This window comes from Lithobates pipiens, unplaced genomic scaffold (genome assembly GCF_037356315.1).
Source record: "Lithobates pipiens isolate NorthernLeopardFrog02 unplaced genomic scaffold, aLitPip1_a1.2 Scaffold_16, whole genome shotgun sequence".
Lineage (NCBI taxonomy): Eukaryota > Metazoa > Chordata > Amphibia > Anura > Ranidae > Lithobates > Lithobates pipiens.
The window spans coordinates 623492453-623519618 of record NW_027507748.1 but is presented as its reverse complement, the minus strand read 5'-3'; the positions used below and the strand labels follow the sequence as shown (position 1 = coordinate 623519618).

The 27166-nt window shown below is 42.1% G+C and overlaps 1 protein-coding gene across 9 annotated transcripts in view; it reads right to left on the bottom strand.

The window, feature by feature from the left end:
* Positions 1–27166, bottom strand: part of FRY (FRY microtubule binding protein) — a 590409-nt gene that overhangs the window by 209796 nt on the left and 353447 nt on the right. For all 9 annotated transcript variants that reach the window (XM_077484108.1, XM_077484099.1, XM_077484100.1 and 6 more), the window contains one exon: positions 23615–23668. In XM_077484108.1, coding sequence (XP_077340234.1) covers positions 23615–23668 — 54 coding nt within the window. The remainder of the gene's footprint in view (positions 1–23614; positions 23669–27166) is intronic.

The following is a 27166-nucleotide window of genomic DNA, read 5'->3' as shown; positions in this document are numbered from 1 at the left end:
GAAGTGCAGGATCACCTATATATATATATATATACACGTGATTCTGAACAGAGTGGCCACCCTGTAGCAGTAAATCTGCTATGGGGTGGTCGGCAACTGATTAACTCTCCCCTAGAGTTAAAAGATAAGTTCACCTTTGCAAAAAAATATTATAATAAATATAAGCAACGAGGGGGGAATTTTGGGACTTTAAATGAAGCACAATTAAGTACCTCCATCCCGGTAATTGATATGTACAAAAAAGGGGAAGTTTGGGACTTTAAATGAAGCACTTGGATAGTGAAAGAAAAAATATATTTTTAAGCCATATTTATTTGTTTTATTCAATGTTCAATAAGAAACTAATCATTATAAATGAATCCAATTCATAATATGTATAGACATTAATACAATAAAAACATGATATATGACATAATATATAGTATCCACATATAACTACACATGACAGTAATAAATAAATTAATTAAGTAATGTGGCAGAATAGTGCCCATGATAGCATATCCGACATCGACAAATGTATGCACATGGTGAATATGCATCCAGTAGATATAAAACAAAATTAGATTTGTAATAAATAGTCAAGAACTTCTAAGTGAGTGGTCAAGAACTTATAAGTGTGGTTTCGTATAAAATGTAGCTGGGACATCACGTTAAAAAGCTTGACGCGTTTCGTGGGTGTCTCCCCACTCATCAGGAGCTGATGCTACCACAAAGTTCCTATAGAATAAAATAAAAATTATGTGAATAATGTACTGACCAATGGATAGAAATAAATTCATAAGAATATAATATGAATAGGTAGTTTGGCCAGGGCGGACTCACCAGTCCGGGCGACAAATGCAGCGCACAGCGGTGGGCGCTGGGCGGGCCAGGAACACACTCCCTCCATGGGAACTGAGGCGGCAGACGGATGGATGCGATATCCGGCACAGAAAGAATGCACCAGCATAAGAAGGTGTACCAAATAGTGGAAGGTGTGGTGATTGTAGAAACCAAAATATCTGAGAACAGATAGATAATTATAAGTATGCGCAAAAATGGTGTTGATGCTAAGAGTGGAGAGAGTGTGTTCCTGGCCCGCCCAGCGCCCACCGCTGTGCGCTGCATTTGTCGCCCGGACTGGTGAGTCCGACCTGGCCAAACTACCTATTCTGATGCTACCACAAAGTTCCTATAGAATAAAATAAAAATTATGTGAATAATGTACTGACCAATGGATAGAAATAAATTCATAAGAATATAATATGAATAGGTAGTTTGGCCAGGTCGGACTCACCAGTCCGGGCGACAAATGCAGCGCACAGCGGTGGGCGCTGGGCGGGCCAGGAACACACTCCCTCCACTCTTAGCATCAACACCATTTTTGCGCATACTTATAATTATCTATCTGTTCTCAGATATTTTGGTTTCTACAATCACCACACCTTCCACTATTTGGTACACCTTCTTATGCTGGTGCATTCTTTCTGTGCCGGATATCGCATCCATCCGTCTGCCGCCTCAGTTCCCATGGAGGGAGTGTGTTCCTGGCCCGCCCAGCGCCCACCGCTGTGCGCTGCATTTGTCGCCCGGACTGGTGAGTCCGCCCTGGCCAAACTACCTATTCATATTATATTCTTATGAATTTATTTCTATCCATTGGTCAGTACATTATTCACATAATTTTTATTTTATTCTATAGGAACTTTGTGGTAGCATCAGCTCCTGATGAGTGGGGAGACACCCACGAAACGCGTCAAGCTTTTTAACGTGATGTCCCAGCTACATTTTATACGAAACCACACTTATAAGTTCTTGACCACTCACTTAGAAGTTCTTGACTATTTATTACAAATCTAATTTTGTTTTATATCTACTGGATGCATATTCACCATGTGCATACATTTGTCGATGTCGGATATGCTATCATGGGCACTATTCTGCCACATTACTTAATTAATTTATTTATTACTGTCATGTGTAGTTATATGTGGATACTATATATTATGTCATATATCATGTTTTTATTGTATTAATGTCTATACATATTATGAATTGGATTCATTTATAATGATTAGTTTCTTATTGAACATTGAATAAAACAAATAAATATGGCTTAAAAATATATTTTTTCTTTCACTATCCAAGTGCTTCCTTTAAAGTCCCAAACTTCCCCTTTTTTGTGCATTATAATAAATATGATTAAACTATTTTAATTAATTAAAAATAATTAAATAAAATAATAATTAAAATAATAATAAATGCACATAATTTGCAGGAAAAACTTGTGCATTTATTTATATTTTTCACAGTGGCCTGCAGAATTATCAGTGGATTGCAGGTGAAATGTCAGCTCCTACAGACACTGCCTACAGCTCTGTGCCCATACCCCTGTACAAGCTGCCAGGTTTAGAGCTGTATGAAGTGGCAATGTACTACGAGGGCACTCAACACCCTCGCAGTCCACTGAGAACTACAAGCTGTCTGCCACAGTGGAAAAAACAGGACTTGTAGTTTATTTTGGATTCAGAGATCCCAATGAATGAATGAATGACACAGCTGTGCGGGTGGAGCCCAGCACAATCACACTGAATTCCTCCCACCCACAAAAGCTGTTATTATTCATGAATAAAGCAATAGCAAGAACCAATCATAAAACCATGACTTACATAATACACTGAGAGAACATACGCTTGAGAAGTAAAAGCTTCTAGGTGTACAAAGAGAATCAACTGAATAGCCCACAGAGCATACTTCCAGAGCTTAGTACCAGGATCATCTTGATAATAACATAACTACATGGCTGGACACTAGAAAGAGTCTATAGACATACAGCCATGCCCAAAAGTTTTGAGAATGACACAAATATATATATTTTTTTTAACAAAGTCTGCTGCCTCAGTTTTTATGATGGTAATTTGCATATACTCCAGAATGTTATGAAATGCAATTAATTGCAAAGTCCCTCTTTGCCATGAAATTGAACTCCTTCCCATAAAAAACATTTCCACTGCATTAGTGAAAAAGTCTTCAGGGCGCCCAATATAGTCCAGCAAGCGTCAGGACCATCTCCTACAGATGATTCAGTTGCTGGATCGGGGCACCACCAGTGCAGAGCTGGCTCAGGAATGCCAGCAGGCAGGTGTGAGGGCATCTGCATTCAAAGTGAGGCGAAGGCTTTTGGAGGATGACCTGGTCTCAAGAAGGGCAGCAAAGAAGCCACTTCTCTCCAGGAAAAACATCAGGGACTGCTGAGGAATTGGGTAAAGTCATTTTCTCTGATGAATCCCATTTCACGTTGTTTGGGGTATCCGGAAGAATCCTTATCCAGAGAAGAAAAGGTGAGAGCTACCATCTATCGTGTGTCATGCCAACAAGTAAAGCATCCTATGACCATTCAGGTATGGGGTTGCTTCTCAGCCAAGGGAGTGGACTCACTCACAATTTTGCCTAAGAACACAGCCTTGAATAGAGAATGGTACAAAAACATCCTCCGAGAGGAACTTCTCCCAACCATCCAATAACAGTTTGGTGACGAACAATGCCTTTTCCGACATGATGGAGCACTTTGCCATAAAAGCAAAACTGATAACTAAGTAGCTTGGGGAACCAAATATCGAAATTTTTGGTCCATGGCCAGGAAATTCCCCAGACCCTAATCCCATTGAGAACTTGTGCTCAATCTTCAAGAGGCGGGTGAACAAAAAACTCCACAAATTCTTACAAACTTCAAGCATTGATTATGTAAGAATGGGCTGCCATCATGAAAAAGAAGGGTCAACACTGCAAATATTGACTCTCTGCATAAACTTAATGTAATTGTCAATAAAAGCTTTTGATCATTATGGAATGCTTGTAAATATACTTCAGTATACCAAAGTAACATTTGGCAAAAAGATCTAAAAACTGTCGCAGAACTTGTGAAAATTAATATTTGTGTCATTTTCAAAACTTTTGGCAACGGGTGTATATAATGAAGATTATGCTGATCAGGTTGTGCTCTGAACTTAGCCTTTATTGACCATTTAACCCTTGCAGTAGAGGGCACTTTTTTTTTTTTTTTAACTCCTGGAGTTGGGCTTTAAATTACAGTTGCATGTTAACAAATCAAATGAAAACAGTGATTTTCAGAGTTCCTCTTTATGACCCCAGCAACAGCCAGTAGTTCCTTTCAGATTTAAAAATACTCTTCTCATCCACTAAAAACAGGCAGTGGTATAATAATATACGGAATTAAAAAGGCACATTGCAGACTGTCTATTATGTGTGACATACAGCATACTGCCAGCAGCAGGCATAAATCCGGAAAATGATTTCATTCATAAATAAAGAATGTGTCATACATAATGAAGCAGGCTTAGAGCAAGCTCTGTGTTTTACCTATACAGCTGATGCTATACAGTCGGAATAAAGGTCAGCATGAACGCAAGATCTATATGTACATAGGCGCTCTCCTCTCTTTCAAGTGCCTGCAGGAAGGAAGGGTGGGCTTTCAATAAAACCTGACGCTCCGTGAACAGGAAGGGAGGGAAGTCTAGCAAGCAAGCTGGTGGCTCAACCCATTCATTTATTGGAAGTAAACCCAATGGAGATGAATCCTGAGTCTGTGCTGGTGCTGGAAGGGAGGGCTCTCTTCTATAAATATGTCCTTGTTGTAGTCAATGAGCATGTTCTTCCATCATAAATGAACTTACAGTCCAGGAATATCAAGTCCAAGCAGTGAAAAAACAACAAAAAAAACAACACTCTTAGCCTTCTATTTATGTAAAATCAAATGCTATTTATGCTGCTACCTTCGGAATGTTTGTCTTCACAATTTTAATGTATAGTTGAAGACAAATTAGCTTTCACACTCTAGTACTAAAACGATCAGTGAAGGATTATGAATGCTTACTTCATTTAAACCACATGGAACAGAACGATAAACCTAAAGAATCCATAAACTAAAATACAGTAAAACTGCAATACTCACAGTATGTAAACAAAGGGCCCAATTTCTAAGTGCCTAAGATTTTGTAAGTCCAACTGAACATTTAAGGTGAAACTAAACCCAGTGATTTAAACATTTTCCTAAACAGTTCCATTCAAAGCATGTTGTGAATAATAACTGTCACAGTTGCTTGAACTCTCAACTGAACTGTCAAGCTATTGACAGTTCATGGCTGGTGTCATAACTGATCACACATGCAGCACCACAGCAACTGCAGATCAGGGGCTAAGATGGCAGCTTTCTTGGTTGTAAAAGATGAGAGGGATTAGTTATGCTTTAAAGTACCCTTTTTCCCCTAAAATAAGACCTAGCGTGATTGTCGACGATGGCTGCAATATAAGTCCTACCCCCCAAATAAGCCCTAGTTAAAGTCCTTCTATGTCTTATTCTCAGGGTAGGGCTTATTTTCGGGGAAAGAGGGTGGGGTTTATTTGGGGGGTAGGGCTTATATTGCAGCCATCACCGACACTCACGCTAGGTCTTATTTTAGGGGAAACAGGGTAGTTCTAAAGGCTTAGGCCCCTTTCACACGGGGCGGATCAGTAATGATCCGCCCCGTGATGATCCGCTCGCTCAGCGGGGATCGCTCCGTTGTCCCCGCTGAGCCGGCTGCGGACAGGGCGGTCTCCGCACACTGTGCGGGGACCGCCCTGTCAGCTCTCCGCTCTCCTCTATGGGGATCGGACGAGCACGGACCGTCTGTCCGTGTTCATCCGATCCGCTCTGCAGACGGACAGAAAAATAGGATTTTCCTCCGTCTGCAGAATCGGACATTTGCGGAGGCGGACAATAGCGGGTGTCTGCGGATGCTCATCCGCAGACACCCGCTATCCCATAGGGATGAATGGATGTCCGTATTTCATCCGCAAACGGATGGATGAAATACGGACATATCATCCGCATGTGTGAAAGGGGCCTTAAGGTTTTTTTTTTTACCTTATAGAGGTTGTAAACCCTGAGAAAAAAACCCCCCTGCAAGATAAAGGCATAATGAGCTAGTATGCATCGCATACTAGCTCATTATGAAAAACTTACCTTAGAACGAAGCCCTCAAGCAGTGCCCGCGCACCGCTAAGATAGCTGACATCTTCCCCGTGCTCCTTCCGATGCCGGAAGCCGCAATGACCTCACTCTCGCACATGGGAGCCACCATTTACTGCATGGGTTTTGAAGGTTCAACACGGTAAGCTGGACCTTCAGAGCGCACGCGTCGATAACGTCATCAGCTGCATGCTCTCTGAATATCTCCTTAACTGTACAACTTTAGGAGATATTCACAGTAATATTATTATATATAGGCTTTCCTGTTGGTACAAAAAAAACAACTACTTCCTCTTTAATGCATTCTCTGCTTATGCCAATCAAATTCAGTGAGGAGGAAGTGGGGACACACATAGCCTGTGCTCATAGCCTATGTGTGTCCATGTCTATGGACACACGTAGCCCAGCTCGGGATGCAACCCGCACAATCACTACTTGCTATGGGGGAGACACAGAAGAGGAGGAGCAGTAAAGCGCTGGCGGGTGACCCCAGGAGAGGAGGTTCGGTGGCTGCTCTGTGCAATACAGAGCAGGTACAGTAAGTATAACATGTTTGTTATTGTAAAAGAAGTGCAGGAACCAAAAAATAAACATTTATATTCAACAAGATGGCTGCAGCATAGAACCCAGTGTTCTGCCGTATAGTGTCCGGCCATGAAATAGTGTCCGCCCCGTACTGCGCATGCGCAGTATGGAGCAGACGAAGCTTCGGAAAATTTCCGAAGCTGAACGGCGCCTGCGCCGTGAGTGGAGGTGGTAGCCCCACCATCCAAGCGGACATAGGGTTGTGAGTATTAAAAGGCCCCTCGCGGGCGAGCTTCGCTCGCCACGCTTCGGGCTCGGCCTCGCTGTGCTCGGCCTGTTTTTTATTCCTACTCTATGTCCACTTGGATAGTGGGGATAGAACCTGGACTCACGGCGCAGGCGCCATTCATCCTCTGCAATTTTCGGAATCTGTGTTGCTGTGTACTGCGCATGCGCAGTACACAGCGGACACTATCCGATGGAGGACGTTATTAGACAAGACACCCGGCTGCAGCTGTCCCCCGCCAGCTCAGTTCTCAGGTCTGCTCTGAGCACAGAGTGGCGACTGTCAGTCACAGGGTCTGTGCTCTGCCCCCTCCAGCACTCACTGAAGCGCCAGGCTGTGGAGGGGGTGGGAGCGGCTGGCTCAGGCTCTCAGCAGAGCAAGTGTAAACTAGCCCTAATTAGCAGACAGCCTGTTCTCCTAGGCAGGACTTTCATTTATTTTAAAAGTTCAAAAAGGCTAAGTTGCCCACAGCCACCAAACTGCCTGTCTGACAGGTGGAATCTGTGGTTGTGGGGCAACAGAGCCAGGAATTATGAAAAGGTACACTATTACACATCTTCTCTAATTTTAATGTGCATTAGTAAATGTGAACAGGCTAATCTGATCTAATCTGAACCATGTTTTCATTTATTGTCATCAAAATCTGAACATCGATAGAGCCAGGTATCTTTGCCTGAATGTATCTATGTCAAACACAAGTTTCCTGCATAGTAGTGCAATGACTGTGCTTTGCAGATTCTTGTATTTCAGCAAAAACCATGTATTTAAACACTGAACTAAAAATATGCCCTCAGCGATATCTTTTGCTGCGTACACACGACTGGACTTTCCGGCAGACTAGGTCCGACGGAATCAATCTGTTGGACAATTCGATTGTGTGTGGGCTAATCTGAGCGTTTCTCGTAAAAAAAAAAAGAAAAAAAAAAAAAAAAAAAATCAGACGGTCCTAGAAATAGAACATGTTTCAAATCTGTCCGACGGACTCAATTCCTATCGGGAAAACCATTCTTCTGTATGCTGGTCCGACGGACCAAATACGATGCAAAGGAAGCCATTGGCTACTGGCTATTGAACTTCCTTTTTTTTTGCCCCATTGTACATCATCACATTCAAAATGAACAGACTTTCAAATGGACTTAGTCCGTTCGTTCAGAAAGTCTGTCAGAACTCCGCCGAAAGTCCGTCAGAAAGACCGTCGGACCTAGTCTGCCGGAAAGTCCGGTCGTGTGTACGCGGCATTACAATCAATTTTGTTTGTAGAAGTTGTTCAGAAAGGATGTGAGCTATACTATCCATATTCAGCAGAGTTGCTAGTGTGACATAACTATAGAATACACTGCAAAGACACTAATCACTCTTCCAAACAAGAACTGTTGGCAGGTTTAGATGACAGGTTTAGGAAAAATACTGTTTGGGAAAAACATTATACTTTCTCTTTAATTTAGTTGCATAAATTAGGTCAACCATGGACAATAAGGTACAATACTAGAAAAAGCACACCTACAGTAATCAATTAGATAAATACATACTTTATTGTCACTACAAACAAGTTCACAATGAAAATTACTTTATAAAAAGCTCCAACAGCATTGGCCGGTGTTATGTACACTCGCGTGTTTTCCACACTGTGACATAACTGTCACCAAAACAATTCCAGATGTCACGGTTTTTGTTAATGAGTGCTATTGATAGGATTCTCCAGCTAAGTTCCACTGATGACACTACTGGTCCTGCAGATTTGTGTACAACATTCTATTGTTGTTCCCGGTCACTTCCCAGATAAAGTGCATTGTCCCCGGTGAGGACAGTGTTAACACCGCACATATTCTTCCAAAAACACAAATAAAGTGCAGGCTATATCTCTATTATTCTTCCAATTAAGCTGAAGTGTGGTGTACACATAAAACACCTTCCCTTGTCCTTTCCCAATAATGCAATTAAAATGTCTTAAACCAAGTGATTTTATTGTTCCAGAAATTCTCAAGTCCAAATGACATTGTTACTGGGTGTCTCTGCTGTTCTTTGCTTGAAGTTTGGTGGGAGGGACTGGCAGGCTTCTATTAATATTACAGCATTCTCCCTCTGTTTTTTTTTTTAAAGCATTATATGAAAGAACAAATCCACAGGATCCATTAAGATATGCATGCCCCATCATGCTGCCCCCCTGGGTGCTGCAGTCTTTATCTGAGTTTTCTGCTGATTGGTTGCTTTATCATTTACAGTAGATATAAAAAGTCTAAACAACCCTGTTAAAATGTCAGGTTTCTGTGAACCAAAAACAAAACAAAACAAACGTAGACAAAGATAAATAATTTCAGAACTTTTTCCACCTTAGGGTCCTTTCACACGGGGCGGATCAGTTCTGATCCGCCCTGTGGATGTCCGTTTGCTCAGCGGGGATCACTCCGCCGATCCCCGCTGAGCAGGGAGATGACAGCTCCGTCTCTGCACACTGCGCAGGGACGGACCTGTCACAGCGCCGCTCTCCCCTATGGGAGATCGGATGACGACGGACCGCAGTGCCCGTCGTCACCCGATCCGATCCGCAGACGGATGGAAAAATAGCTTTTTCCTCCGTTACACTTTTTCGGATCGGAGCGGGTCGGATGTCAGCGGACATGTCACCGCTGACATCCGACGCTCCATAGACCTCTATGGAGCACCCGTTCAGGTCCGCCTGAAAAACTGACAGGCGGGCCTGAACGGGACGTCAGTGTGAAAGAGGCCTTAATGTGACCTATAAACTGAAAACTCAGCTGAACAAAACTGAAATCTTTTAGGTGGAGGGAAGTAAAAATAAAATAATATATGTTTGCATAATTGTGTACACCCCTAAAATAATACTTTCTTGAAGCACACTCAGTCTTTTTGGGTATGAGTCTATCAGCATGGCACATCTTGACTTGGCATTATTTGCCCACTCTTCTTTGCAAGAACACTACAAATCTGTCATATTGCGAGGGCATCTCCGGTGCACAGCCCTCTTCGGACCACCCCACAGATTTTAAATGGGATTCAGGTCTCAGATCTGGCTGGGCCATTCCCAAACTTTAACCTTCTTCTGGTGAAGCCATTCCTTTGTTGATTTGGATAGATGCTTTGGGTCCTTATGCTGAAAGATGAAGTTCCTCTTCATGTTCAGCTTTCTAACAGAAGCCTGAATATTTTGTGCCAATATTGACTGGTATTTGGAACCGTTCATAATTCCCTCTACCTTGACTAAGGCCCCTATTCTAGCTGAAGAAAAAAGGCCCAAAGCATGATGCTGCCACCACCATGCTTCACTGTGGGTATGGTGTTCTTTTGGTGATGAGCAGTGTTGTTTTTGCACCAAACATATCTTTTGGAATTATGGCCAAAAAGTTCAACCTTGGTTTCATCAGACCATAACACATTTTCCCACATGCTGGTCGGTTGAATCACAACACTCAAGATAAAGAATATCAGTATTATTATGGATACATTCGTACCCAAGTGTTATGTCACTTGACATCTGTCACGTGAAGATTGAAAAAGTACATGAGCTTCTTTGGGGCACAATTGTGAGTTTTTACCCCCCAGACTTTCATAGAATCCCCTTTAAAACACTTGAAAACACATGTTTACATGTATTTTTCAGGTGGTCCCATTTAAAAAAAAAAAAAAACCAAGGGGCCAAAAACTGGCAATTCTGCTCAGTCTTTAAATTGCCCAGCTATGCTCATGCCAAGTATGATTGGGCACTAGGTCTCTGGACCTGCTGATCGCTTGGACTTGCAGCTTTCAAACTGTAAACTCTACTTACGTTTTTTTTTTTATATGCTCAGTTTGAAATCCCCAGGTTTATGATGGGATTACTTTACTCCTGTCAACAATCACTTCCTCCGCTTTCCACATCGACTTGGAGAGGACTGTAAAAGTGACTATTGCTAAATTTTCTAAACCAGAAGGAAGAATCTCTGCCAGAAGACTCACAAGCAGCTCTTCAATATAAACAGCTTGCTTCCAAACAGAGAATTCAGTGACAGGCCTGCTGCTCCAAAGCCCAAGCTTCCTTCAGTCCTCCCCTAAGGCAGCCCAAAGACGAGGCCCTTTTTTATATTTGTTGACTGTAAAAACTGACCCAATCCCCCCATCCACACACCTGATGTGAATGGGAGGAATCCTCCCCACTGAGTCTTTATATTAGGACAGCGGGACGACTTCGAGTGGGGAAAATCTGACAAGGCGGTTGTACAGAAGTCAATTAGTAGATCAACTTCTGTACAACCTCCTTGCCGATATATGGAATTCCAGTCCCACTAGCACAACACCCAGTCCACCACGCAGGAGATTCTTGAAGTCCTGAATTTAGGCACCTTGTCCAACTCTTGTAGCAATTCATTTCTATCCAGGCTCACACAGCACGAGCAAACTTATTCACTAGTCCAGGGGCCTTTCATGAAAATGTACAAAGGTCCAGTCAGTAAATGTTTCTTCCAGCAAAGGTCAGAATCACATGTTTAATTCTTAATGAGCTATGAATAAGCACATTTGAAAGTGTGAAACGCGTCAACTCCTGTGATCTGTTTGCTGTGGCTTGTACTTTTTCGATTATTACCTCCTTTTTTTAATAAAGGCATTTGATTTTGAGTGTGGCTGTCCAGAATCTTCCCTTCATCCAATTACCTATGCTTAGCCAGCACCTGCTGTTCCTACTCTGAGGAGAGCTACATTTCCAGACACCCTTCCTAGCGGCATCTCTCTTCCCCTTTAATTCTTAATGGCACCTCTGAGCATTGGTAAACGCTGCATTTTTTTGTGAGTGCTGAACTGCATCGTGTCACAGTACCATGCAGCTCAGTACGGCACAATTTAAAAAAGGGGTCAGGGACTTTCTCTGAGTTTTTGGCCGCCCTCTGACATAAATGGGCTGCTTACATGCAGAACGCAGTATGCAATGATGTAAACCTAGCCTCAGATCCTTCACATCACAATCCTGTTATTACATCAGTGATCAGTACAGTTTCTTGTGATTGTTTGCTAGGATGCAGGGCAGTCCTAGAAATCAATTTGTTAACAGGGCCAGCATTTACCTTCCTTACATTGCTGTGCTGCCTCCTGATGTCAGCTCTGCAAAGAAGACCTTGCTAGCAGTGGCTAAGTGGAAGAACCAGCCCCTAAATGACACAAATTCTTGACCACGGTCTGCCATTTAATGATGCATGCACTAGTCACAAACAGAGTCTATTATTGATTTTTGCAGCTAAACATTCTATTGCTCAAGCAGAGGGGCACAACATTCACCACATATATAGGGAAGGTACTTCCTCACCGCCTCATCACAACATAGGAGGGACCCCCCAATCACTCCAATACAGTTAAACAGAACTAGAATAAATGAACTAAAAATGAAATTAGTACTGATATTTTCATTCCACTGACTACAATATAAAAAAAAAAAAAAAAAAAAAAAGACAAAAACCAGTAAAAGCGTTAATTTGATTGTAACATAAAAAAAGTAAAAGGAAAAAATGTATTCAAATATTAACATGGCATGGATATATGACCAGACTGGTGCGATTTTCTTTCATTGTTTCAGAAAGAAGATTAACTGAAGTAAAAGAAAATCTTGTATATACAGTATATCCAAGGAAGTTTCACTCATTTATTCATTCCTTCAGATGTCCATTCAGTACATAATATACTTTTGGATGCAGCTGCTTATGAAGACATGATTGAGTGAGGCTCGGGTGGGTTATATAAATCATGCTGCTAAAAATATTGCCTGACAGGGAGGAAGAAACAAAAAGTATCCCGCTACAGGGGGCAGAGGGCACTAGGTGGGAAGCAATCTATGTGGATTGCCGTTAAACCATTTCCTTTTTCCATTCCCTTTTACAAAACGTAATATGGAACTTTCCCTTCCACCAGAACAATTTATTAATTAATGTAATTGGAAGCAGATTTAATACAGTTGTTAAACAAATCCCGACTACTGAGATTCACCACATCTTTCCAATTTCAGCGACTAAAAGAAAACGCATTTTCTAAAGGCTAACTGTAAAACATCTTGTTTTCTTGGTTGTATCAGTATCCTTCATGCAATATGGCTGTTTTGGCTGGAAACCTCAGGTACCCTTCTCTGAGCCTCCAGTTATTTCTCAGGTGTGGCTCCTAAAACATATCTAACCTGGTTCTGAACCTTGGGTCCGGTTCAAGTTCTTATGCAACCCACACCAATCTGTTAAATATGGCATCTTTCAAGTTTTGGCTACGTGAGACTAGATATTCTAATGTGCCACCCATGTTGCTCTGTCTAACGGAGAGCAGTGTGTGACTGGAGGTGGTCTCATGCGTGCCCACACTCTTAGCTAGGTGCCCATCCAGCTTGTTTGTTTAATCTGTACGGTTTAGAAGATATTCACTTTGCATGCAGCTGATGACGTCATCGGCGTATGTGCTGTGAATGCCCGGCTGAAGGCCCGCCAGATGCTGCTGGGCCTTGCCAGAAGACGACCGACATCATCGCGGCTACGGCCACTCATAGCGCCCGAGCTTCGAACCCAGAAGACACGCCAAGTGCAAAATGTCAGCTCCCTCGGCGTGGACTGGCCTGCGATACGGGGTCCTCGTTCTAAGGTAAGTATTTCATAATGAGCTAGTATGCAGTGCATACTAGCTCATTATGCCTTTGCCTTGCAGCGTTTTTATTTATTTTTTTAACATTTATTTTTTCTGAAGGTACACAACCGCTTTAATGTTTCTGAAAATGGCTGGAGTTCCTCTTTAACTCCATATAGCACAAAATAGACCCCTTTCAAACGGAGGCAGTTTTCAGGCGTTTTAGCACCTATAAATCCCCTGAAAACTGCCTCCCATTCATTACAATGGGTATTTCACACACGGGCGCTGCTTCTATTATTTTCCAAAAGAAAAAAAAAAAATAGTCACATAACTTCACCATCGACATGTCCATTCAGTATAACCGTACTGGAATGACCTCAGCTAAATGAATGAGTGACTGGGTTACAGTGGGAACTGTGTGGGAGGAATCTATTTCTGGTACGCTAAAATAAAAAGACGTTTTGGCAGTTTCCGCTCTGGAAGCTCTAGTGACTAAACATGGATACACTAATTGTCAGTTCAAATCATTAATGGCGTGACATTGTGTGTTTATGCATTTATATATATATATATATATATATGTATATGTATATATATATATATATATATATATATATATATATATATATATATATATATATATATATATATATATATATATATATATATATATATATATATATATATATATATATATATATATATATATACACATACATACATACATACATACATACATACATACACACACACACAAACACTTAACATTATTTTACATATGCACCCACATTTATTTCCAGAATCATATTGCATCAGCCTCTTTTAGAGTGCTTTACAGATGAAGACATACATGGGGGCAAAAGGAAAGGAAACCTGTCATGGAGGGAAACATATAAACTGTCATTGTTGAGCTTTTCTCTGATAGTTGTCTGGCTACATAAGAGTAGCAACTCTGCTTTAAATTCAGCAGCAGTGCAGCATTGTTGCCTCACCATCACAGGAAGCTGCAATAGGTGGACTTTACTGGCAGGACCAACAAACATTTGTGGGACTTTGAAGAAGGGCCAACAGAAATCTGTAAGTGCAGATGTACTTATAATACATATTAAAAAATTTTTACTGTTTATTTAAACATTTCAGCCCCGGACGATTTGGCTGCTGAATGACCAGGTCATTTTTTTTGAGAATCGGCACTGAGTCGCTTTAACTGACAAGTGCGCGATTGTGCAGCGCTGCACCCAAACAAAATTGACGTCTTTTTTTCCCCCACACATATAGAGCTTTCTTTTGGTGGTATTTGATCATCTCTGTGGTTTTTATTTTGTTGCATTATAATCAAAAAAAGCAACAATTTTGAAAAAAATAAAATAAAAACACAATATTTTGTACTTTTTACTATAATAAATATCCACATTTGTTATTTAAAAAAAGCTATTTTTTTCCTCAGTTTAGGCTGCTATATATATATATATATATATATATATATATATTCTTCTACATATTTTTGTTAATAAAAATCACAATAAGTGTATATTGATTGGTTTGGGCAAAAGTTATAGCATCTACAAAATAGAAGATAGATTTATAGCATTTTTATTATTATTTTTTTTACTAGTAATGGTGGCGATCTGTGATTTTTATTGGGACTGCGACATTATAGTGGACACATCGGACACTTTTGACACATTTTTGGGACCATTGCCATTTATACAGCGATTGGTGCTATAAAACTGCACCGATTACTGTAAAAAAAAAAAAAATCACTGGAGGGAAACGGGTTAACACTAGGGCGATCAATGGGTTAATTGTGTTCCCTCTCTGTGTTCTAACTGAAGGGGGGGAGGGGACTGTCTAGTGGAGATGACAGATCGCTATTCATACTTTGTATGAACACATGATCGGTCTCTTCTCCCCTCAGAGAACTGGGGCTCTGTGTGCTTACACACCCGTATGTATTCACTATATCTGCTCTCCAACAGTACACAGAACATGGAAATGCAAATAGTTTAGTAAATATAAACTGCTAAATACCTTTTCTCAGCAGCAGTATATACAGGTCGTCCCCGAGTTATACGTTCGACTTACAAATAACTCCTACTTACAAACATAGGGAGACAACAGGAAGTGAGAGGAAATCTACCCCTAGGAAGGGAAATTCCCTCCTGTAAGAGTTATCATGGGGAAAAGGTGTCTTCACTGAAGCTTTATCACCAATCCTTGTTTCCACAACAACTCAAAACTTGCAAAATCCAATTGTCATTGGGACAGAAAGTGAGGTGAAATCTTTTGAATGGGGCACAGAGAGCAAAACAAATGTTACAGGGTTGTTAACCCTTCCCTATGCTATCCAAAAGACATAAAAAAACATTTTTTGGGCTGGAGTTGCATTTAAAAAATGTACCTGTTCCAACTTGCATACAAATTCAACTTAAAGTGGGGTGCCCCCTAAAAAAATAATAATAATAATTTAAAGTCAGCAGCTACAAATACTGCAGCTGCTGACCGTTAATAATCGGACACTTACCTGTTCAAGATCCAGCGATGGGGGGGAACGAAGCCCCCCCCCTCGTTCCCCGCTCGTTTGCGGCGCCGGCATTCTTACTGTGGGCACAGCCGGGCACCCACTGCACATTAGTGAGTGGCACCACGCGCCAGGATACGCCACACAGTCATCTGGGACACGTGACAGGTCCCAGATGACTGTGCAGCGCCGAGAGGAAGTGATGTCAGTGCCCGGGCACTGAAGGAGGCAGACTATGAGGGACCCCCTAACAACAGGCATTTAGAGGCGAGTAAAAAAAAAAATTTCCAATCATTTTGTTTTTACATTTTTTAATGAATTTTAAGCTATTTTTTTTTTTGGTGGAAACACCACTTTATGAACAAACCTACAGAACCTTGTTTGTAACCTGGGGACTGCCTGTCTTGTGACTTCTATCAGTGTCTGGTTAAAGCTTGTAGAAGGAGTTTTCATTTTCCTCTGTCTGTCCTATGAGGCTACACTACCCCTGACCTTCTGTCTGGACAGTGCTGATTGGCTCTGTGCTAATCACATGCACCTTCCCAAAAAAACAAAAAACACACCTCTCTAGCAATACACACCAAACTGAGCATGTGCAGAGTGACTCCAGAGGTTCTGTCTGATCAGGAGATTGATTGGGGACAGTGGAAAAAGGGGAGGATCAGAGAAGACAAGATCAAACAGCCTTTTTACACAATGCAGAGGATTAATCCCTTAGGTTCTACAGTGAGTATAACAAGCATGCTTTACTGCATATACAAACAGATTTTACTGTTATGGATTTAATAACATTTTAACCGCTTCCCGACCAGCCGCCCCAGTTATACTGCGGCAGGCTGGCTCCCCTGCACGAGCCGTCGTACCTATACTTCGGCTTGTGGGGTTGGGATAGATGGCAAGCACCCGCTTCACAGCAGGGGTGCCGATGCTCATGGCCGATGGTTGAGATGACCGCTGGCCACGAGTGATCGTGAGCAGGAGACAAAGAAGATAGTGTGTCCTGATTAACTAGGAACCACGATCCGTCACTTCCTCTAGTCAGTCCCCTCCCCCTTCAGTTAGAATCGCCTCCTAGGGAACACAGTAAACCCCTAAATCGACCCCTAGTGTTAATCCCTTCACTGCTAGTGACATTTTTACAGTAATCAATGCCTTTTTTTATACCATTGATCGCTGTATTAATGCCAATGGTCCCAAAAATGTCAAAATTGTCCAATGTGTCCGTCAATGTCGCAGTCATTATAAAAATTGTAGATCACTGCTATTACTAGTAAAAAAAATGACATAAAAATGCTATAAAAATCCCTTATTTTGTAGACGCTATAACTTTTGCGCAAACTAACGAATATACGCTTATTGCGATTTTTTTTACCAAAAATATGTAGAAGAATACATATCGGCCGAAAATGAGAATTTTTTTTTTTTTTTTAAAAGCAAAACAAGCAGAGAACACAATAGTATATGACAACTGCCTAATACTGCACCTTTTTTTTTTACCATAGAAAACTAAACCTCTCACAGTACAGGCCGGGGCCAGTTCTTCAGCTCACAGCTGTCAAATGAGTGCATTACATGAGTGATACCAACATCTGATCAGATCCCAAATCACAGGAAGTGAACAAAATGCTGGCAGACTCTCCTAAACTAACAAGTATGTGCAAAAAAGAGCACATCATTCTTTATTAAACAGAGGGATTATTATATTTGGCTCAGCGAGTCTGCTTACTTCATAGCGTATCTTAAAAGTCACCAGACTATAAACATGTAAGAATCTGGAACAGTACCGAGGCGACACACTCTGCCGATTACAGAACAAATAACTTCATTGACTATAGCCGAGCCTGTAATGCCACAAGTGCCAAAATATGATGCTTCTGTGCATACGGCTGGGACTCCGATAATATATTGTATTGAAGGGAAATGAGCTCATAAATTTGAAATGCTCCAGCGTTTACCTAAACGTTAAAATTCAAATCCACAGCATGCCCCGTAGCAATTATCATAGTATGAAAATAGTCACAGCATACATGCATGTCTTGGCAGAATGAAGTTTACATAGTTATTAAGGTTGAATAAAGACACCAGTCCATCCAGTTCAACCTAAGTGAGAGTGTGTCTACAATTGTCCCTATCCCTATACATTGTGTCTCATTAAGGCCCCTTTCACACTGGGGCGGTAGGTGCTTCGGCGGTAAAGCGCCACTATTTTTAGCGGTGCCTTAGTGTCAATTTTCCGGCGCTATTTGGCCACTAGCGGGCGCTTTTAACCCCCCGCTATTGGCTGAGAAAGGCTTAAAACCACCCGCTTTGCCGGCGGTATAGCTGCGCTGCCCATTGATTTCAATTGGCAGGAGCAGTGGAGGAGCGGTACACACCCCGCTCTTTCACGGCTCCAAAGACTTTTTTTTAGCGTCCTGCCAGCGCACCGCACCAGTGTGAAAGCCCTCAGGCTTTCACGTTGGAGACACAGAAGCAGCTCTTTCAGGGCGCTTTGCAGGCGCTATTTTTAGCGCTGTAGTGCATGCAAAGCGCCCCACTGTGAAAGGGGTCTAAGATGCTCATCTATTATTATTATTTATTGAAGGTACCCATATAGCGTCATCAATTTACGCAGCGCTCCACACATACATTGCACACTCACATCGGTCCTACCCTTAAGGAGCCACAATCCAAGGTCCCGCTCTCACATTCATATACTAGGGCCAATTTTTTGGACAGAAGCCAATGAACCTACCAGCATGTCTTTGGAGTATTGGAGAAAAACAGAGACTACCTGCGGGAAACCCACGCAGGCACAGGGAGAACATGCAAACTCCAGGTAGGTAGTGTCATGATTGGAATTCGAACCAGCGACCCTTTTTACTGCTAGGTGAGAGTGCTAACCACTACACCACTATGCCACCCCAAGTTTGTAAACTTACTTTGTCAGGATTTCCACACATTTACTTCCTTGAATTCTGTCACACTTTTCACAAAGCCTGTCTTCTGAACTACAGAGGTGCTGAGAGGAGGAGTTTTAGGAGGCGACGTCAGTACAGGAATTACTGCTTGCAGGCAGCAAAGTACCATGGGATACATAGTCTTTTAAAATGTAAACGTAAACAGCAGCTAGGGCTTCTGTATGCAGGGAATCCAGGAAGTTGTGGAAAAAGATAAATTGCAATCCTCAGTAAAGGATAAAGCCCATCCTATTAGCAAAGGTAAGGCAAATTCAAGCCATCTTGGGGGTTTTAAGCCTTTCCCGCCCGTGCTACAGCCGGGTAAGATGGCTACAGCACGGGCTTACTTTTCCGGAAGGGCGTACATGGACGTCCTCCTGTGATCGCACTGCACTTCAGACTCAGCTGGTCACAGATCAGGGTTAAGGGCCAATCACAGCAGCCCTTTACCACATTGGTCAGCTGTGTCCAATGGCAGATGATCACAGAAGTAAACACTTGCCAGTTATCGGCTTTTATTTTCTTAGGGAAAAATGACAGTCTCTTTATTGGGCTCTATCATGCTGCAAAATAATGGTGAAATAAATTATTGATGGAAGCAGCGATTACCAAACTCATGTGATGTATACAGGTTCCAGGTCAATGACCTATTGAATAGCCACTGGCCCAGCGCACACTACAGCACATGAGCAGAAATGTGCAGTTTTTATAAGACCCTTCTCAAAATAAATGTTTTGTTCTATGATGGATTCACTTTAACAGGCACGCTCACATACAGCCAAATCTTTAACCCCAATAAACTTCCAGACTGTCCGCAAGAGAGTTTCATGATGGTGTCATAGACCCAACCATGAGTAAGGCAACTGTCATCACCAATTTTCACAGCTGATTTATACAATATATACTTATCTGCTAGTCCAGAAAAGCCCACACCGGGAGGTGGACATAACTAATACCCCATCTTTCTTGCAGTGATCACCAGCCTGAGCTTTTACATTTTCAGTAGCAATAAATCCCCCCTTGGTCCATGTGACATACATACATAAGCCACTTCTTAGTCCCACTGTAGGCTCAGTGGTGTCCAGAAGTAAAACGATCACCAAGTCAATTCATCACAATCTGACAGGAGGCATTGATAAAAGCTTCAACCATAGAGGGGTGCCATCGTCCTTCAGCTTGGCACAAGGCCCAGACACCACTTCCTGTGACAGGAGCAGACAATATTTATCCTTCTTCTGGCAACAGGCCCATATAATTACTCTTCTCCACAGAAGTGTCACGACGCACATGCACTAATACCTTACACAGTCAAAACAACAAAGCTTCATTTCATGTTCTTTTACTTCTTACAGCAATCTAACCTCTCCATGGCAATAGGTTCTCACTGGGACTGGAATGGTCTATAACAACACTCCAAAATGTAGATTAGAGGGGTACAGGGATCAATACAGAATCCTACATTAAAGCAATGTCATGCCTTTGTCTGACTAATGGCATTCTTAAATGGCACCTGGAAGGATAATAGTAGTAATAGTGAGCTGTCATTGCATACTTGTTCTGGCAGGTTCTGGAGCTGTGATTTCTGACTTCACTACCCAATGAATCGTTGATCCAGGATATGCAGCCAGTGTAGGTGAAAAATCTGAACTCCCATTCACATGGTCATTTATATGTTAGATTGTAAAATAAGTAAATTCATAGGGCTGGAACTTTCACCCCCCAAAAAAACTATAAAAAAAAATAAGGCTATGAGCTTCCTGAATTTTCGAAACGTGTAGAGGCTGCTGGGACTTTTTTGTGACGTGACGTGGATGCCGGCCGCATGACAGTGAGGCTTGGAGTGCACACAGCACGGGAAAATCTTAGAGGATCACACGCTGGTATAGCGAACCCCGCATACATGGCTGGATAAGCTTGGTGTCGGCAAACTGACACCACAACATGTGAGTGCAACCTGTTTTTAATTGTTTTAATAAATCAGTTGGAAAGTATTACACTATGATGGCTTTATATATTTTCTTATGAGAATTAGCTAAAATCCAGTAGCTTATTGCTTGAACAGTGAACGAACAATCGATTGCAAGGAGTGGTTACCCGTTTAATGAACCAAAGGCAAGCATTCACCTTTTCCTGGTGAGTGGCCAATCTATAAGGTGGTGGTGGTACACAAGGTGACGTTTTTTGGTGTGCACAACACAGGAATAAATAGAAGCTGGTGATTGCTCACTGACAATTTTGGACTGCATTGAAGGGAATTTCTTTTTTTCCCATTTTTTTTTCACTTTTCATGACGACGGACTGGCACTAATATTTTATAGCTGATTTGTTTATGAATTATGTTTTCACTAAGGGTGATTGATTAATTATAGAATATCTATTTTATGGTCTATTGCTATCTACACATTCAATTTATCTACTATCTACTTATTAATTTTAGTGTTTGTTAATTCACTGGTGTTATTTATTGAATTTGTATATATTTTTTATGATTTTTTTTTTATGATCATATAAACATTTGGTACAATAATCATACTTATAAAAGGTGTATCACAATTGGGGGGGGGTTAAGCGGTTTGATTGATAAAGTTCGCATTGTGCGCTATACAAGTATTTCATTCATTCATTCACAGTAGAGGTGAGGAATAGTAAATAAAAAATGTTTTGGTAAGGTTGGCGCAGTGTACTGCAGCGTACCCAAAAGATTAATATCATCTTTGCGCCGGTATCTTTTTCTTAGATAAAAAATAAGACTAACCATCAAAGTTACTAAAGGCCTCAAAGCCAGTGAGGTTCTGAGCTAGCTCATCTTTTTTTGTCATGGCTCAGTGACAATCATTAGAAAGTGACAGAATAGTTGTCATACAGCTTTACTAACATAGGAGGCAGGCATCATATTTCCCAAGCGTCAGATGTTTGAGTCATCTGTTTACATACATCGGGGGCCAGAAGTATATAATGACACTACAAGCTGGTAGTATTATCTAGCACAGTGGGCTCCAAACTGCTGCCCTTTATCCACTTGGGACATCATAGGCGTGCGCACAGGGTGTGTCAGGTGTGCCCAGGCACCCCCTAATCACCCTTTACAGCACAAATTCCCCCTACTGCCCTGGCTCCCCCCTTCCTCCTGCAGCACTATCCCACTGATAGAAGGCACTATTCCTCCCTCTGACACCAACAATGTGGTATTATTCCTCCCACTGGCACCAACATTGGGACACTACTCCTCCCACTGACACCAACAATGGGGGTGCTATTCTCCCCACTGATACCAACAATGGGGGCACTATTCTCCCCACTGATACCAACAATGTGGGCACTATTCTCCCCACTGACACCAACAATGGGGGCACTATTCTCCCCACTGACACCAACAATGGGGGCACTATTCTCCCCACTGACACCAACAATGGGGGCACTATTCTCCCCACTGACACCAACAATGGGGGCACTATTCTCCCCACTGACACCAACAATGGGGGCACTATTCTCCCCACTGACAACAACAATGTGGGCACTATTCTCCCCACTGACAACAACAATGGGGGAACTATTCCTCCCACCTATACGAGTGATGCTCCTTATAACCACAGGGGTGCTATGTATTTATTTTGTATTTTTTCTTTTTTTACCCCCACTGACCACCAAGGCTGAGGCATTATCTACTCCCACTGGCCACCAGTGGGAAGGTGTTCTGTACATACGAGAGTGAAGTGGGTAATACTGCTTGAGAGAACATTGCAGAACAGCACAGGATTACTGACAGGATCAATAGTTGTTTTTTTCTTGCACTTAGGGCCGGTTCACACAGCAGGCGAGGCGAGGCGACTCCGACTTGCCTCGCCGCGACCTGCCGCGGCCTCAGCGGCGACTTGCAAATGACTTCTGTATAGAAGTCAATGCAAGTCACCCCGAGGTCGCCCAAAAGTAGTACAGGAACCTTTTTTCTGAGTCGGAGCGACTCGAGTCGCTTCTCTCATAACGGTTTCATTGTACAGAACGGGGGCAACTTGCGAGAGCGAGGCGAGGTAAGTCGTGTCGCCTCGCATCGCCCGCTGTGTGAACCGGCTCTTATGGAACAGATATTAAAAAAAAAAACTTCAAATGCAAAAGTTAACAGATCAAAATGAAGCAAAAATGGAAAGTTTATAGTTAAGAGTTTACATACACTTTAATCCACAGCCAACAAAATATTCCGGAGGTTTAGGAAGTCAGCTAATTTGCATAAAACCTGCCATCTTGGATTTAAGAATTTATACAATGTTGTAAAAAAATAAAGCAAGTTCTGCCATTTAAAATTATACAAATACATACCTCCCAACTGTTTTTAAATGGGAACGAGGCACACCTATTCGCAAAACTATTTAGGCATAGGACACACCCCTGTCACCCCCACGTAAAGAAAAATAATAATAAAAAAAAAAACACAAGTTTTTTTTTTTTTTACCACGACTATTCCTTTTTATTGGCCTTTGGAATTTACAAATGCAGCAATTTAGAAATTGGATGAAAGATTTAGCAATGGAAAACACTTTTTGAAAGATAAATGATGCATTATATATATATATATATATATAGATAGATAGATAGATAGATAGAACACCAAAATGAGGGACAAACGAGGAGGAAAGAGGGACAGAGGGACAGAGGGACACTGTGTTCCCGGATCAGGGACAGTTGGCAGCTATGCAAATGGTTTTGTTTAGGTTTGAGTTCTTTTCAATCCTCAAGGTGTATTTCGAACTTACTTGATCAAACTGTGGGTCCTCTCCTCTTTGCAGAGATTTTGTTAATGGCTTCTCCTGCAAAGAAAATGTAAGCAGGTCATTAACAGGGTATATTAGTCAATGGTTTGCATAATTCAGTAATTGCGTGTTGATCAGTAGGAAATTGTGGAAGTGTGACCATCTCTGGCACCTGATATAACACTTCTTTTTACCCCTCATCTGTATTACCCAATGCTGCAATCAAAGGCCTTTTCAGAAGAAATGAGAGGCAGAATTTTACCTCCGCTGTTTCCACTACATCCATCAACACCAAAGCAGGGAACCACCCAAAAAAAAGTACAGAATGTCAATTTAAAAAAGCTACTAACAGATGTCGAAAAAAGTTCAATGCCTTTTTTGAATGCAACTTTTCAGAAATGCAGCCAATCTCTTATTCCTTATTAATCCCAAATATCTGTGGTTGCTTCTCAGACAGTATGAGGGGGATTTACTAAAACTGGAGCACTCGGAATCTGGTGCAGCTCTGCATGGTAGCGTCTAACTTCAGCTTGTCCAAATAGGCTTTGACAAAGGTCGGTTTTTCTGCAGAGCTGCACCAGATTCTGCACTCTCCAGTGTTAGTAAATCTCCCCCTATATGTCACTCAGCCTGTTGTAGTTAAGTGCTAATCCAATTCTTTAAGTCACACGAAACCATAGCCAAGGATGCTGGGTTGTACACTAAAATAATGATTGACCCCAGCCGGTCACTATTTACCAGGCAGACTGTTAAGTGTACACAGATGTCTTCTTCAGATGATCATAAAAGGAAAAAATAAAAAAAATAGAATTCCAGGTTTTCCAACAAAGGCAAAGCTTCATGGTCCCTCTAAAGCTTGCGCACCTCTCTTCATGACAACTTCTACTGGTCATTGAGGCTGCCTATCATAGTGATGAGCCTATAAGAATAAGTGCCTGGGGACTTTTTTTTAAAAACACGGTCTGGTTTTAAAATGTAATGTTTTATAGTAGTATGTTACGTCAAAATTCACATCACTGATATGTGTCTGTCATACCATGTACCTGTGTTAAAAAATTCCCTGTTCTCTTTGTATTGCTTCCTTTGTGTGAAATACCTGGAGATCCTGCCAGTCCCCTTGCATTCCCATTTCAAACTGACCACATTCGGTATGAGAGCACATCCATCTCAGCGTGGTCAGTTTTCTTGCTGTCCTGGGAGAACAGCCTGCATTGTTCTCCAATGGTTAAACTTGTGCTGACTTTCCCCTTTGCACAACCATTCACTGGGAAGATCAGTGCACTGTTTCTCCACCCCAAGCTTTCCAAGCCCCCTGATTATGTGATCACTTACTCACTATATACACACACACACACACACACACAAATATTTTGCCTTTAATTTTTTTTTTTAAGCTAAACGGGTTGATTGTTCTACATGGGTAAGGGTTCACACAGGGCCGTTTCTAAGGCAGGGCAAAAGGGGCAGCTGCCCTGGGCCCTGTCATTGTTGTGGGGCCCAAAGCAGCTGCCTCATACTTGCCAACTATCCTGGTTTAAATTCCCTCATCCCTTGAGGTTTTAGTCCCGTGCTGTGTCCCAATATCTCAGTGTGAAGTGCTGTTACTAATGCTGTCCAGCTTTGCCCTATTGTTGTGTACAGATGACTCTGTGTTTACATGTAAATTACCGGCATTCATATGTAAATAGCGTCTGCATTCATATGTAAATAGTGGCGACCAGAGGCATTGATATGTATATCATGTCTCCCTGAGGTCATATACACAGTAATCTCTAGCAACCAATCAACAAGCAGAAATCATGTGCTGCAACCTCTAGTAACTAATCAGTGAGCTGTAATGTGTTGTGTAACATCTAGCAACCAGTCAGTAATGATACACTAACATCTGGCAACCAATCGCAATCGCTGCCGGATCTGATTCAGTAAACTGGATTTGTGTCTAGCTGCTATTTATTGTATGTCTCAGAGCAGGTGGAGAGCAAAACTGCATGGGGGGGGGGGGGGCCAAGAAAAGTTTTGCCCAGGGTCCAATCAATATTAAAGACGGCCCTGGGTTCACATATACTTTAAGCACCATACACGTAGGCTTACACATTGGGCAGGCTGAAAAAAATACTTATGGGAGAGATCTGCCTAGCCTTGCCTGTGATCTTGATGTCCCGTATGATGAGCTCACTCCTACCATCACTACAACAAGCTCTCTCCCTCGTTCAGGTATTGTTCATGAGCAGTGCACACTGCATCCCTTGTCAGCAGCACTGGGCTCACCACCATGATTCCAGTGATGCTGGGAGCATGCCCATCTTATGGGCATCCAAGATCACAGGGAGGACTGCATGGATATTTTCCATTAGTACCTTTTTTTTTTTTTTGCATTCAGGCTGTGGGTAAGCCTCGATGTGCCTACAGGTATGGCACTTGGAACCCTTTCACATTGGGGCGTTCTACAGGTGCTATAGCATTAAAAATAGCACCTGTAAACCACCCCAAATACAGCTGCTCCATTCACTTCAGTGTGAAAGCCCGAGGGGGAGCGTTGCGCTGGCAGGGCGTCAGAAAAAGTCTTGCCAGCAGCTTCTTTGGAGCGGTGAAGGAGCGGTGAACTCACCACTCCTTCCCATTGAAATCAGCGGGGAAGAGCTGTCATACCACTGCGGTGGCGCTTTGCGGGTGGATTTAACCCCTTTTCGGCTGCTAGCAGGGGTTAAAACCCCACTATCAGCCGAATAGTGTTGCTAAAACGACAGTAAAGCGACTCTAAAAATAGCGCTGCTTTACCGCTGATGCCGGTGGCGGCACAGTGTTAAAGGGATCTTAAAGAAAAATTTCACTTTCTCAATCAACATTGACTATTTTTAATCCTTATGCTGCTAGCACTAGAAAATAGGTAAAATCATATTGATTTAATTTTTATTTTACATTTCTTCAGTTACTTCCCGGTTTCTGGCCTAGACCAAACGATGTCATACATCCCAGGAGTTTTCACGTGCATTTTTTTTTTCCTTTCAGCTGCAGGAGGGGTTTGTCTGCCAAACACACTCTCCTGCCTGGGTGCCTGAGCCAAGGGCAGATGAATTCCAGGAAGGAAATGCTGCACTACTCTTACTCAAAGTGATTTCTCTGCAAAGTAAACCATGCGGACATGGATGGATGGGCGAGTTTGCTGTGAATGTTAAAAATAAATTAAATAGTGTTCTCAGTTTGTGGTGCCCAGATGCAGTGTAGTTCTGCTTTAAATTAAACCCCAAATTTAAAAGTGGTTCTAAAGGCTAGCCATTTTTACCTTAATGCATTCCCTGTATTAATGTAAAAAACGTCCCATTAGTTACCCGAGTCTGATCTCGATCCAGCACTGTGGCCATCTGTAGCAGCACTGGTCTTTCCCTCTCTGCCCATAGGATCAGAGACAGCAGTGGGAGCCATCGACTCCTGCTGCTGTCAATCAAATCCTGTGAAGGAGTGAGAGGGGCCGGGCCGAGCTGTGTGCATCTATGGACGCACACAGCCTGGCTTGGGAGAAAGACTGCATGTGTGCCACCACAGGCAGAGACTTCA